General features: G+C 27.9%; 2 protein-coding genes across 5 annotated transcripts in view; one reads left to right on the top strand and one right to left on the bottom strand.

The window, feature by feature from the left end:
- Window positions 1–1,333: 1,333 nt before the first annotated feature.
- LOC132949320 (GATA zinc finger domain-containing protein 14-like) lies at window positions 1,334–5,322 on the top strand. The gene is made up of 4 exons (XM_061020145.1): window positions 1,334–1,366; window positions 2,558–2,718; window positions 3,434–4,221; window positions 4,295–5,322. Exons 2-4 carry the CDS (start codon window positions 2,625–2,627, stop codon window positions 5,210–5,212), a joined length of 1,800 nt encoding a protein of 599 aa, XP_060876128.1. The 5' UTR covers window positions 1,334–1,366; window positions 2,558–2,624; the 3' UTR covers window positions 5,213–5,322.
- A 1,446-nt stretch (window positions 5,323–6,768) lies between these two features.
- LOC132949702 (protein NDRG1) overlaps window positions 6,769–16,216 on the bottom strand; it is a 61,498-nt gene continuing 52,050 nt past the window's right edge. For 2 of the 4 annotated variants that reach the window (XM_061020712.1, XM_061020714.1), the window contains 2 exons: window positions 12,476–12,523; window positions 6,769–7,770 (listed from right to left, as the gene is read on the bottom strand). In XM_061020712.1, coding sequence (XP_060876695.1) covers window positions 7,676–7,770; window positions 12,476–12,523 — 143 coding nt within the window. In that variant the 3' untranslated portion in view covers window positions 6,769–7,675. Of the gene's footprint in view, window positions 7,771–12,256; window positions 12,524–16,216 lie in introns of all 4 variants that reach the window. The other 2 variants (XR_009665124.1, XM_061020713.1) reach the window with 2 other exon arrangements.

Raw genomic sequence — 16,216 nt, 5'->3', positions numbered from 1 at the left:
AAAATTTGTTTATATGTTAATGTTTAGTATAGTTTTAGATTCTGAGCGTATATATTACAATGATGCGTGTGTTTTTTTAAAACATTTCATAACTACACAAAAAAAATATTCATTCTTTATAGAAACATTTGTTCTAATGCTTAAATAGTTGGCTCCACAGATCTTTTAGGCAGGTGGTTAATTTTCTGGTCGGATTTATATAACATTTAAATTCCTCCAATACTTTTTTTTTTACATGCAAAATTAGTGGTAAATCAATCGTATCGGTAGACTTTACATTCACAAAAGGTATAATATATGGAATTTACAAACATCTAAATGCATAGGTAGGTGCATCTTGTTTATCTTCGATTTTTCCCGAACGTGGTACGTGTTACACTTATGAAATATTCAAAATAATAAAACTTACTTATCTCTGCATGTTAAATTGTACAACTTTTATTATTATTATAGTGTGGACATTTAAATTAAAATGAATAGTTCAATTTTATTGTTTTAATATCGGCAATGTTTATAAAAATAAACAAAAGCATTTATAAAAAGGATATCGAGTTTAGGAAAACCCAAAAGTAATTTAATTAATTATAATTCATATAATTAATTATCAATGAAATTAACCTATGAAAAAAAGTAATTGATGAGGATAAAATATACGTTGATACACTCTGTCCACATTTGGGGTCGGACTTTAATTAAATATTATCATACACGTAATTTGTAAGTAATTAATAATTATAATATTCTATAAATTGGAACTATTATTATTAATGTGTTAAAATAATGATTTATTAGCGATGAACAATTTGTCTGGCTATCTAAATAAGTATACGCTCATATTCGTTCGGTATTGATAAACTTTTATTATTATTACTAACATTATTATAATTACCTTACGCTGTATACTCTGGTTAAATTATAATATTAAACATATTAAGATGAGTAAAATTGTTTTTGAGTTTTATACTGTCATTAAACAAAACTAATGACTTATGGCTATCAAATGTTAAATTTTTATATTTTATTTTTATCTTCAATAGAAGTGTTTCGATAGAGCAATTCCTAAATATGTAAATAAATATTTAGAACGATCAATTACACAGATATTTCACGGTCAAGGATGATTAAATTTAGATTGATATACATATATCGAATGTTTAACGAACAACATTTAAACAGATTTTAAATATCTAAATAACTATAATTATATACATTTAATTATAAATAATATTGTATGCTTAATGCTCATGCATAAATTCAAACCATAATATTATTATTATTTAATTTGGGTTTGTAAATTGTATGTTATTTAGGTATAATAAATTAAAAAGTAATACAGCTATCGATAATTTCTAGTACAGTTTCTAAGGTAAGCGATAAATGTATATTGATTTTATAATAATATATGTTTTTTATGTGTTTAAGTGTGTGTGAGTGTGTGTGTACAGTTTACACGTCTTAAAGTGGAAAAATGATTCCACCTTCAGCTACGAGGATGGTTTCAATATAAAAATAATAAATGGAATTTTAAAGTGTGAACATAACCATTTTATCATCAACCAGTTTTTGTTATTTGATTATAATTAAAAAAAAATATTTATCGAAATAATATGAAACATTCCACTATAATAGGCTACAGCTATAAATGATCATTTTCTATACTCAATGCAATTTTTAGATTATTTTGACAAATTTTTAGTAATTTAGAAGTATTTTAAATTATCAAATTTTTAGGCTCAGTCAAAAAGCTTGAAAATTGAATACAGTATTATACAACATATGTATCGTGTTTATGTTGTTTTTATAGCAATATAAAAATATAAAAATATATTAGCTCAATTTTTTAAAAATATTTGTTTGAATTATAAATTTTGTCAAAACATGAACATTAATTGCTTATTATTTTATTGTTATAACTGTACCTTCATTTTGATACCTGAAGTTTGAAAATTTAATAGTTACAAGGTTTATGATATGTAGTTCTTATTGAAACTCAAAAATATAAAAAATATAAAAATTACTATTTTGTTTATTTTTATAGACATTTTAAGTCTAAATTCAACGAAATTTGATATTTATAGACGGTCTGTCTCCACTCAGAAACGATTTTTTAAGCAATGATATATCATTGTATTACAATTTAACACACCCATTACAATGACCCACTTGACGGTACCCACTTGCCCAACTTTGTTATATAATTAAAAGTAGTATTCAGTATTAAAGTATATTCGCTTAATATTCTATGATGAGGACTATGTCTTATATTTCTCAAAACTTGGATACAGTCTATTTTGTGTTAATAATTTAAGTATCACGTAAAACTTACAACACCGTTACACTCATGCATAAAATTAATATTATATCTAAACCTATTTATTTTTTTTTTCATTTAAAAGTGCCAATCAGCTAAAGCGTAGATGGGAATAAATATAATGGTTATTTTGTGAACTGTGCATTTTTTTTCCCTAGATAACAATATGCATATTTTTATAAACATCTACCTAAAATTCTATGAATGCAAATACTATTGAACACTTATCAACACATTTTTTTAAAGGTAGGTTTTTTTAGTAGGTATATAACGGGGCTGCACTATTCAAAGATTATCATTCAACAGTTGTTTGATGCAAATTGAACAGCTACCAAACAATTATTTTACCATGAAACTGTTCGCCGTTGTCGTGATTGGATTTGTAGCCCTAGCTGGCTCACAAGCCCGTAAGTATTAGCATAGTTTAAATCAATTTATTTAATTTGTTAATTTTTATAAAAGTTGACTTGATATTAGTAATTATTTTAAAACTTAATTCATTGTTTTATAATATAATATTTTTCAAAATCTTGTATAGCTATAATAGCGAGTTATGACATATAAACCAACAATTAACTTATTAAATTCATCTAAGTAAACTTATTCTTTAAATTTATAGTTAGCCAATAGAGAGTTTAAAATAAAAGCATGTATATTATAATAAAAAAGTTGTTATTATTGTACATTAGTGTTCTGGTTAATGACAACGACAATAAGAAATTTCTAGAATTACATTTAATTTCCTTTTATGTATCGTCAATAGGCATTTTATTATATTTATTATTAAATTCATTATTAATAAACATAACTTGGATTGTACTGCAAATAGCTTGTTATTTGTTAAGTTAATATCAATGAAAATTAATTTAAAATTTAAGTTAATAAAAAATTGAATTAAAAGTCAAAATTAACTTAGATTAAGCTTCTTAACTCGTTTATACTCAACACTGAATTATTTTTATCAGTGTAAAAGTTTACATTATTGTTTATTCTTTGTAACCTGTGTTCAATGTGCATAACTATTTTTTCATATAAAACAATTTTAAGAGATTAAAATATTCATGACCCTATAGATTTGCACAAACATATTTTTATAAATTGTATCTTTTTGTTCGGTTCTAGATTCTACTCATCATCATCATGATACACAAACTGAAGTTGGACAAAATACTCAAGAATATACAAATGATCGTTACGACCAGTACAATAGCAACAATGGTGCAAATCAATACCAACAACGCAACGAAGAATTGGACCAACAGCGCAACAACAACCAAGAAAGCTCTAACGAGAGGTTATTGAACAATCAAAACCAACAACACAACATGAACCAGGAAAACTCTAATGAGAGGTTTTTGAACAATCAAAACCAACAAAACAACAAAGACTTGAATGAGTTCAGCGAGTCTAACTGGAATATCCAAACTCCTAGCCGTTTGATGAAGAACAGTCAAAACCAAGCAATTAAAACCAACAACCACGAGGTATTCCAAAGCGAGAACCAGTGGAGTAAATCACAAACTTCCAGAAACTTCAACCAACAAAGCCAAGAGGAAGTTAACCAACAAACGTTCAGCAACAAAAACCGTGCAAGTCAAAACTATGGATCTTCAGACTCTTCCGAATCAAACTCCCAAGAAGATTATGTCAAGGACCACCATAATAATGATTTGTCCAACGAAATTGGACTTCAGGTTGCACAGAAAATGGTTAGATTCTTTACCATCATGGATAAATATACTGCAAGTAACGGAACCATCCAAACCAACCAAGCTCACGAATCATTCGCCTTAAGACAACACGCTATGCCAATGGATCATCAACAGTACCTTAATATCAACGAGAGCAATGTATACGGTCTCAACCACGGTGTCATCAAGTCCATGTATTTAAACACAGAGAGGAATTGCGTAAGTATAAACTAGTTTTTGAATTGTATTTTAACTATATCAATAGGTAATAATATTTTATACATTTGGTTAGGTCGATTTGGAATACTTCTTTCAAAGTTTGTGGGTGAAGGCTAAATTCAACGCCAACGAAGGACTTAAAAAATCTTTCAATTTAAATATGTTCAACACCGACATGAACGTGTCTACCGAATTAGAAAACCCCAACCGCAACTACGCCCATTCCCGCAATGGAAATGCCCAACTTGTGTTCAAAAACATCGAAGACTCTTCTGATAACCAATTGATCAAGGAAATAATTGAAAACAATTACGTTAAACTATTAAACTCAGAAATTGAAAGTGAAATGATCCGCAACTCTTACAACGGTTTGGTCGGATGTTTAAGATCTGAACTCCAATCTACCATTGAAACGCCATTTAACAAAAAACTCAATTTAGACATCGTAAACAAGAAAACTCAACTCTCCGTCTCTTTTGTAAGATCCCACTCATGGAACGACGATCAATCCAGCTATCAATTCAAAAAACAGAAGACAGTCCAGTACGTCGCTTTCCGTCAAAACCAATCTGGAAACGGTTACAAATTGAAAGTCAAGGTTTTGTTGGCTAAACAGCCCACTTGGGAATCCGATATTGTTGCCCAAAAATTAAACCAAAAGATCAACATAAATAACGTAAAATTCACTGCTCAAAACATTGTTGCTAGTGCCGTCATGAAACGCGTACCACTGGATAACGGTGCTTACAAATTCAACGTCGAGGAAGCCAACATTAAATTGGAAGGTCTCAGATACGATATTGGAAAATTCGATCTACCAAAAAACACTAACGAAAAATTAGCAAGGGAGATTGGACAAAATCTACAGAAAATCATGGAGAACGGCATGAGCGCTGCTCTGCGACAACAGTTGTACCAACAACAACAAATCTGCAAACAACGCCCAATGGACTGCAACAGTTGCAGCCGAAACCAATTCAACCAACAATAAACAGCGAAATTGATTAATCATAGTTTATAAAATAATATATGATTTCACATGTCGTCTATAAATAAAAAATAGCAATAGAAAATATTATATACTAATTATAATAAAATGTAGAAACCTTCTTCTGTTTTAAAACAATATTGTTTCATTTTTTAATCTAAATATTTGTTTTTACTTCAAATTTTATTATAAACGTGTTTTATGAAATTAATTAGATATCATATTTTATATGTGATAAACCTCGTCAGGCTTTAAACATGCATGAACTTTACTGTGATAAACTTAATAATTGGTAAAATATATATGGCATATATTAGGCTTATGTGTTCATAGCCCACAGATCTCATTCATTTATTTTAATATTTTCTGTATTCTTTAGGTAGGTACTGTAGTAAAAATATACAATGATCGAAAATAGTGATAAAAAGTACTTAATAGGTAATCGCCTAATAAAAATGTTCTATTTATTAAATAAAAAAATATATAGATATTTAATAGAAGGTACTAAGGTAGTTATGATAAAACCATATAAGTATAATAATATGCATGTTATTTTGTTGTATGGTATAAAAATAAAACAATCAAAAACTTTAAATGTACCTAAATGTCCTAAACACATACGAGATGATTTTTAAACATAACGACTAGGTAGGTATATTATATTTTCCTAATTCATCTTTTACGATTTGGTCAAAATTAAATTTTTAATATTTGAACTTAACACTACATTTCTATACAAAAATAAATCGTTTTTGTTTTTTGTTCATTAGGCTGTTTTTAGATTTTTTTTATAGTTGGCTAAATTATGTAATATCTTCTAAGTATTTGATATTTAAAAAAATGTAAAAAGACAGGAAATCCCATCTTAAAAAAAATCCAATTATTTTATAAAAATGGCGAATATAAGTACCTATATAAATTCTTCAAACAGTTCAAACAATATAGTCTTATTTTTTAAAAAATAAATACTAAATACTTTTACTAATTTGTTTTAAATAAATTGTTTTTACACTTACCTTAAGCGCGTAAACACATTGGTGCTGTATCTATAAATATTATATTATATTTCGTTTATAATAATTTTTTTGTTGGCCACGTTTATATTTTGTCCAAATCATTGATTTATCGTTTCAATGTTTTCGTTTTTGTAATTTTCAAAACCTTATTTTCACTTTTGACCTCATTAAAGTTTCTTACTTTTTGACTGCATTTTTATCACATTTTAATGATTGTAATTTATGTATTTAGGTATTTCTATAACAATACCTGCTGCTGTCAATATCTACTACCTACGTGTTCTGCCGCGTAACATTTTAAAGTTCAAGAGTAGGTACTATGCAATATCGTTTGAACGACACATATTAAATTATTAATATAATACATACAGTAATATTTCTACTTTACAGCACATATCATTATGTTATAGTATAGGTATGAGGTACTTCGATAGTAATAATAATAATAATATATACACGTTACATAGGTACATGTGGATGAACCGCGGTACATACGCCAACGCTTGATTTCAGGTATAAATAAGTAATAACGAACAAACAGCGGGCGTATAATCAATGTAAATAATTATTTAAAGACATATGCAACAATTAAAATTACAAATATGTATAGTTATAAATTTCATTGTTATATTGTTACTTATCACAATCCATCTTTATATCATACAGAACGGTATATAAAATCCGCGATGTGTACAATATATCTGATTAAATAACAGCAACACTTAACAAACTATTATTAACATCAATAATCAACAACGTAAAATATAAATAAAAAAAAAACAATAAAAAAGCGCAGGTGTTTGTGCAGTCTATTAAACTAACTCGTTAATCTCGTCATTTTTTTTTCTTATTATTCATTAACGATTATTATTATAATAATATATTAATTTAATTTAATTTTTAGGCGTACCTAAACATAACAATATGTACGGAGTTTTTTTCTCCGTTTAGCAAAAACTACATCTGAAGCTTTTTTTGATGATATGAGTCTCAATATCCCTAACGTCATTACATATATAACTGTTTATTATTATAATATTATATTTAGGTATACACTATATACATATATTATATATATAGATATAAAATCGTCTAAAAAAACAAACTAGCCTGACCATTTATATTATATAATATTATACCTATTATAAACTATACAATAATACTATTATGTATTTGTCCTTTTTCGACTATATAGGTACTAAACGGTTAAACGGTTCTGGTTTATTTTTGACATTTTTTTTTTTCAAAGGCTCACTTGCGATGCTCGCCCACGTCGCGAAACCAGACGAGTGCACATTTTATGTCATTTTATGTATATATAATACATATATATATGCGTATACCTATAATATTATTATTGTAGAACTGTTGCTATAGCACCAACCTTCCGCCTCGCCGCCAAACGACCTGCGCACTCTAATGACATAATCGCCTTACACGTATCATGTCATCATGCCGTCAGCGGGTTTTCGGTGATTCTGAAAGGCCACGGCGAGCTGCGAACGCTGTCTTTGGACGTGGACTGTCTTATGGATTTCGATATCACTGCAAAAAAATGCCACGGCCGTCATTATAGACTACGCGCGATCGGTCGGTTGGTCGGTCGTCGGCGGGTTGGCCAGGTCTCGCGGGCCCGACCACCCCGCCGATGAGATAATATTATAACGATAGCGCAACGACGAAACTAAAACCATAATATTTAAAAAAAAAAAAATACATTTTATGAAATTTACGCCAGCTGCAAACGCTGACGATGACGACAACGCATATTATAATATAATTTATAACAAATTGAAATTATTCGTCGTATACGATAGTAATAATAAAATAATAATCTATTATTGTTTTTTTTAATATAAAATGTTATTATTTGATGCATGCGGTTATATTATAATAATACATAATTGTATCGACGCGCAATATTATTGTCGGTGGCGTATATTTACGCGGGTGGTCGATCATATATCGTCCCGCCCCAATCGAGTGTACAGTATACATGGCGATTATTTTCGCAACTCGTCGTCGTGTTTCATATAACATAAGACTCAGAGCAGTCTGTATAGTAATCTGGACTAATACGCCTCGTGACCACCCTCTCACTCCCGTTCCGAAACCCTATATATACGCCACTGACACATTATAGGTACGTATTATACAGATACGTTGACACAAAAACTACGTGTTCGAATGGAAGAAAAATAGACTTGTGACATAAATCTATTCGACCAGCATGCACAACATAACAAAATAATATAACGAAATAATAATAATAGTATGTCTACATAAACTAATTAAATTAAAATTATACTAAAGCACACTTCTACTAGGTACCTTTTATGATAAAAATGTTATTCAATGAACACCTTGGGGTGGGCAAAGGCCAATAAAGGGTGTGTTGTACTTCCTATATAGTCGGTTTAGTATAATAGTCCATAATTTTTTTTATCGCTCGAAATTATCTGACATTCAATTTGATCATTTTCATTTTATTTGGGATCGCCAAAATTGTATAATTCCTAAGTAATTTTAGAAGTGTTTTTTTTTTTACAATAAAATATATTCAATTTAAAAATTCCAAATAAATTATATTGTTTTTAGTAAGTGAATAATTTTAAAAAATATGTGTTTTTGAAGACCTAGGTATAAATTTTATTTCAACAAGCTTTATTAAACAAATACAATTAATTAAAATTTTTATTTCAATATTTATAGTACAAATTATATTCTAAGTATATACAATAGCTGACTTTGGTAAATAATGAATCATCTACATACATATTTTATATTATAAATCTAATTGTAGTACTGCTATATTGCTATAATAGATACAAAAAATGAGTATGTACAGTGTACACTATGATATTATTATATTATTATATACACATAATTAAATTAAGAAAACTTTTAATATATTTTAAATTGTAAAAATATTTATCTTCTAAAAGTTACTATATATCATTATATTTAATAAAAAATACTGAAACTAAAGAAAAAGTTTAAAGTTCAACTTTCAACATTTAAATAAAAAATATACTCTCTACCTATGTCCCATAATATACCTGTATATAATATACTAATATACATAAAAAAATATAAGCATATTTCATCAAACATTATCCATGCAAAATTCATACCTAAACTATTATGATAAATAGTTATTAACCGGGATGCAAATTTACCGTAAGTAATTAATTTTTTTGTATACAATTTACCCATGGTTTCGTAGTATATGCTTGAATAAATTTGTTTTCGTTAATTTTGAAATATCTTCGGAAAATTTTTAATCGAATTCATTGTTTATTACAAACTCGTATCATTTTAGGTGAACCTATACGGCTATACTGAATGTTTTGTCGGGATCATTATTTCTTATCCAAATTACCATTAACACCTAAGTTTATAATAACATTCTATAAATGTCTTAAATACAATTGACTTTTTACAACAATATTTTATAGCTAAATAGCTTATATTATATTTATGAGTATAATAAAATTAATAAAACAATGTGAATGTATAAAATGTGTTTCACTAATTATTATTTGTTTAAAAATCGGTTCAAAGTAAAAGAAACATTTATTTGATTGGTATATAGGTATAATTAATTGCTAGATTAATATGTTTGGAATATAACAAGTCACTATTAATAAATTAAGCCAAGATATTCAAGCAATATTTTTAAAATTTAATTTTTGTATGTGTAATATACATTATATGCACTAACGTTCAATGGATAGTTTAATAATTGGAATGAAGTCCACTCAATTATATAACAATATTATGTTCTCAATTGAAGACAACAAATTGTATATTTATGAATTGTTAAATTCGTTTAACGGTAGCCTAACGATGATAATATTAATATAATTATTTTAATACGATTATTATAACTTGTGTTGTTAGTTTCAGAGTACTATACCTGATAGATAATTTATTAATAATAATATGACGCGATTATCGGTGCATATTGTAATCAAGGAAGTTTCCATCAAGCAATTTACGGCAAAATAAATTACTGTGATAGTATATATTATAATATACCTAATAACTAATAAATGCATAGATATTTTTAAAACACATAGTTAGTTTAAACTAAAAATATGTTTAATATTATATCAAAGTATTTATCAAATATATATTGGTATCTACGATTACAAATAATGCCGAATTTCAAAAAAATTATAATAAATAATTGCAATACAAAATTACACGATTAGAATATATGTATAATAATATAATATATATTAATATGTAGGTAGAGATTTTTTTTCATATATTATAATTTATAACAAAACATACAGTTATTATATTTCAATGAATTTATTTGTTTTTAAAATTATTTTAGAACATCTTATTTAAAACTAAAAAAACAATAGACGCGTATTTATGTTTCGGTTTTGGCGTGTTTTATATTATAAATTTAATTTTAGATGTAATTTCAGTCTTAAAATGATCAAATATTAAATAGATCCAATTAGTAAACGTCTGAACGTCTTTAGCCATTTACCAACTAAGGCTAGTACCTAGTACCTGCCTAACTACCTAATATCGTTATAGTTTGCGGAACAGACTTAAATGAAATCATCATATTGCTATATTGGACGATTATAAATTATAATATTATACCAATTTGATTGTAGAGACCGTGCTATTTTTATACGATTAAAATAGTTAATTTCAGTTTTGATTACTCAGGTGTGTGAATGATTTCGGAATCCATGCAAATGATAACTTTAAACATATTCTATAACAGCACTTGAAGAGAAATTTTTTTAAATAGATAAACCCTATATATAACATACAAGTTTTTGCAATTTGATTTACATTGGTTATCATAAATATTGTTAGTCATTGAGGCACTGCATAGGGGCTAAATGATAGTGAATTTTGAGCAATCGACACAAACAAATCCCCATGATAATAAAAAAAAAAATTTTTATATTAACGGCTTACACCACCCCCCCCCCCCCTAAAAATCCTTGTTTATTTAGTTACGTCAAAGTCTGAACAAATTATTTAAAATTATTGATGGTTTTAAACTTGTACACGCATACATAAATTAAATATACATAAGCGCATGTGGTGATATTTTATACTTATAAAAGTAATAGGATTAGTTATATAATAACGTGTGTTCGAAAACAAACAGCGTTGCATTTATATAGGCGTGTGAATAGAATAGAATATGGGTAAGGCTGAACGTTAAAATTAACTTTTAATTTTTCCAATAATAATTTCGTGATAATACCTAGGTATAAGTTAATTTGGAATAAAAAAATAAAAAAATATTTTGGTCGAGTAACTTTTTAATATCTGTTATTATAGAGGAAACTTTTTTTTTAAATCGACAGTATCGGTTAAAAGTCTATATTTTTATAATTTATTTTTCATCGTTTCAATATTGTATTTGAACTTCGCCAAACAAAAAATATCAATATTACATTTAGTTCTATAAAATCATTATATTATATCACAAAATATATCGAATATAGAATACAAAAGTTATATACTCAAAAGTTTACTTGCAAGTTTGCAACAATGACCATAAGAAATTAAGACATTTAAACACATGTAAATAATAGACATAATATAATTATAAATATAACTATAATTTTTATTTGAAATGCAAAACAATAATTATGTCACTTCTGAATAAAGAACTTAAACACGTCGAAAAAAATCATCCATCTCATCATAAACTCATTAACGCCCAGCCTCATAATTATAATATTCTGATACACGTTTTGAAAAAGTGAGAAAGTAAGTGAATTTTAAAGATAGAAAGAGAGTGAGTAAGACATAGAGAGAGAGAGAGAGAGAGAGAGAGAGAGAGAGACAAAGAGGGATAGATAGAGAGAGAGAGACATAAAAAGACAGCGAGAGAGTACATATTATTATATATATTATTATAAGATAGTATTTAAGGCGAAGATTATAAGCAAGACATCATTATAAAATATAATATAACAATATTATGGAAACGTTGAAAAACCGTTTTCTTCCGACAAGCATTTTATATTATGACACTTACGTGTTACAAATTTCGTTTTTCGAAGCTGATATACTTTTAGTCGATCAATTTGCCCGGTAGGTAGGAGGGTGTATTCGGTTTGTGTGTGTGTGTGTGCGCGTGTGTGTGTGTGTGTGTGAGAGAGAGTGTAACGTGTGTGTGAAAGTGTAACGTGTGTGTGTGCGTGCGCTAACTATTCGTGCATCCGTGCGCTAAATGCATTAGCTAGTACATTTTTACCTTCAGCCGATCTGGATACGGTCAACGGTGGCCGGCCGAGTCTCACAGCTGTGGCGACCATCCGTTGACGCCACCACCCACCGCACACAACATGTACGGGACAAAAAAAAAAAAAAAAACATGAAAATAAATATGTATACATTACGTAGATACAGACAGTGGCGCCGAACTCATATTATATAGGCCTTAAAGTTGCGGTGGGTGGGTGGGTGGTTGGTGGAATAAAAATTTCAGATTTCGCTTCACAAAACATTTCCGAGTTTGGCGCCACTGCGTAGGTACAGTTAATTTTTCTATATTATATAATATAATATGCATATTAATATAATAAACTATATTATATACTCTACACACTGAAATATATAAATATTATATTATACACACACACGGAGATTATTTTTATGGCCGACACTGCATTATGCATATAATATTGATCACTTCGAAAAGTGTTGAATTTTTTGACATTTTCTTTTGGTAAATATAGAATGCGTATATGCGGTTCGAACGTCTCATATATGTATTATGACCCCTCGAGCGTGTCGGCGAAACCACTGGAGTCGAGTCAAATATACATATTACATATTTAATAAGGTAGTATATATAATATGAATATTATATTTTATGAATTATATGTAGTGTATACTCGAAATACATTTTAAATTTCATAATTTCGTGGATAAAAATGTTCTTGAAATATGATGTGGAAGTAACATCAGAAAATTTAAAATTGTACTAATTTTTTTTTTGTTACCTCACATAAGAGTTTGTGATTTTGCATTTTAGAAAATTATTCTGCTTCAAATTATGAAATAAAAAATATAGGTAATCGTTTAAAAATAAAATTCTATATTGTCGCTGAGGTTCCACCAACAAACACGAGGGTTGAAATAATAAGGGCTGAATATTATGAAGCACCATTATGTAAATATTAGTATTAATATCATGTCCAATTGTTATAATGTATATAAGTCTGTTGTCAATAAACTAGAGCACAAAAACATAGATAATAGACATAATATTTAATAACATTTGCATAAAAAAAAAAAAAATATTGAAAACAGCATTATTAATATAATAGGTATTATAATAATATAATCGTGCAATAAATGATGACTGACTGTACAAGTCACACACACAACACGTATATCGTACAACAACAGTTCAATATTAATATTAGACGTACATTTTTAATTAATAGTAATAACAATCTTCCAGCCATAGGACACGTGTGCGTTGGTTTATTGCGTATTCGGCAGGTATAGGTATAGGTTATATCATTATAAGGTAGCCGTCGTTTAACTGTGGTATAGAAAACGTGGTTTCGCGGTCACGATTATATATTATACATCTCGACACAACATTATAGTATAATATTATTATATCGTGTAAATGTGACATCGCACGCGCGTGTGTGTATTAAATTATTTATAATTTATTATAATATTATAATATAATAACACAATATTATTACAATCGCAACCATCCGATATTTTCGCACCAAAAAAGGCTAATTTTTTTGTTTCGTTTTAGGTACCATTACGACGACAATCTAATATGATTATATTATTATAATACGTTTAAACGATTTTTCTTGTTCGCGTGCGCGTAAAACTAATAGGCGGGTTGGTAGATAACATAATATGTGGTATAGTGTGTATAATAAATTATAATACAATACGAGCATTATAATATACACGTGTCGTGTATTTGTATATAATATATCCATATATTATGTATAGGTACCTATACCACGGGAAAATTGCATCGTAAAATACGTGCAAAACGCAAGGCTGGGAAAGTTAATGTTTTTTTAACTCAGTTAAGTTAATATGCACCAATAACAAAAAAGTTAAAAGTTAAAAGTTAATTTTACAATTACAAAAACAACAACTTAGTTAAATTAAAAGTTAATACACACTTTTTGTTAACTTTTTATTGAGTTAAAAAAAAGTTAATTGTTTATACAACGCTGACGTACTTAATTTTTTTCGGACCCAAAACTAAATTATAGATTATAGTGTTTATACTTCATACAGTATTTCCATATAAGTTAGATTCGAATGATATCACAGTAAATATTTTTTGATATGAAAACGAAGTAGACTAAAATAGTGAAATATAATAAAATTAAAAACAAAATAAATTAACTTAACTTACTTCTTAAAATGAAAAATTAATTCGTTAATTTAACGTTAATTAAAAAAGAAATTTAGTAAGTTAACAGTCAAGTTAATGAAAGCCAAAAGTAACTAGTTAAGTTAAAAAGTTAAAATTTAATTAACTTTTTATTTTTTAACTCGTTAGTACTCGGCCTTGGCAAAACGTAGGTATATAGGCACGTTTGACACGATTGACGTCGACCGGCTGCAACAGCAAACTAAATAAATTGATATTTACTATATTATATTACTAGGGCTTGGAAGTTGATACATTTTGCATTTTTTCGTGTTTATTACTTTGTAAGTCATTTTTCGACATTTTTAGTCATTTTTACTGATTTCACACCAGTTCACTAGTTATCGTTTTTTGTCGACCATTATGCCGATAACTTATAAATTGGAAATTACCACGGACTAAGATTAGTACCTATCCGATTTTATCTCGCCGATTACATTCGTCGTTGTCTTGTTGTAATGAATATTATTATACATACATGATACATTTTATTTTTTTTTCTTAATATTCCATAAGTGTCTGATTTTATCTCACCGATTACAGTCGTCGCGTCGCTTTCGTGTTATGGTGAATAATATTGTACTTAAATTGTATTATTTTTTCGTCATATTTTGAGTAATTTGTAAGCTTTAATAAATGTATATAGAATGTTATAGTAAGATAGAGTAAAATGTTTTTAAAAATGTATTTTTATTAATTTAAAACAAATATTTGTAATTTTTTTAGGTCATTTTTTAAGGATATTTTTAGGTCATGTTTTAATGTTTTTAAGGTCATCAACTTCCAAGCCCTATATATTATTTTAGTATACACACATAATTATTACACAGCCAACTATACTTTAGACCTGCACGGGACGGACAGCATTTTAGGTACGATCCAACACAAAATGCAACCTCATGGGCCACGAACGGGTGAAAAGGTCGAGTTGTTATCGCCGCTGTCGATCATTGAAATTAAAAACACGAAACGACGTTAAAAAACCGCATTTCAAATTATACCAACCCACACGTGTATAGTTCTGAAGAAATTACCTACATACTATTATGGTTATCTATCAATAAAATAATAAATTATTAGTGCAAGCAGTTATTGAACTATTGATTTCTGTGAAAAAAAAATACGCGTTTCTACGTCCGCCCAGATCAGAAAATATAATATAAAATATTACAATATTATAACATATTGACGTGGTGTATTTTTCCGAGAATATAAATTATTATAAAATATTACCTATGTCGGAGGTATTGCGTTTAATTGCGATAGTTTTAAAAACTGATATAATACATTTTTTGCCGTTTAATGGAAACGCGTAATATTATGCGATTGTAAATTCGCGTCTTAATTAATTAGGACGAACGCGTTCAGTCGGTTGTTCTCTATATCAGTGCCTATTTGTCTTACACGATATTAATTTTGTCGAGTTAAATATCAGAAAAGAGTGTGTGTACAATCGGAGTCGTGACGAGCTTTCGCATGACGCACATTATAATAATATGACGCATAGGTACCTATATAACCTATATTCCTACTTAATATTATATAATATTTTGTGTAGACTAAAAT

The sequence above is a fragment of the Metopolophium dirhodum genome, chromosome 7 (genome assembly GCF_019925205.1).
Source record: "Metopolophium dirhodum isolate CAU chromosome 7, ASM1992520v1, whole genome shotgun sequence".
NCBI classification, from domain to species: Eukaryota; Metazoa; Arthropoda; class Insecta; order Hemiptera; family Aphididae; genus Metopolophium; species Metopolophium dirhodum.
Note: the sequence above shows the minus strand (reverse complement) of the source record. Positions and strands in the feature narration are given on the sequence as shown.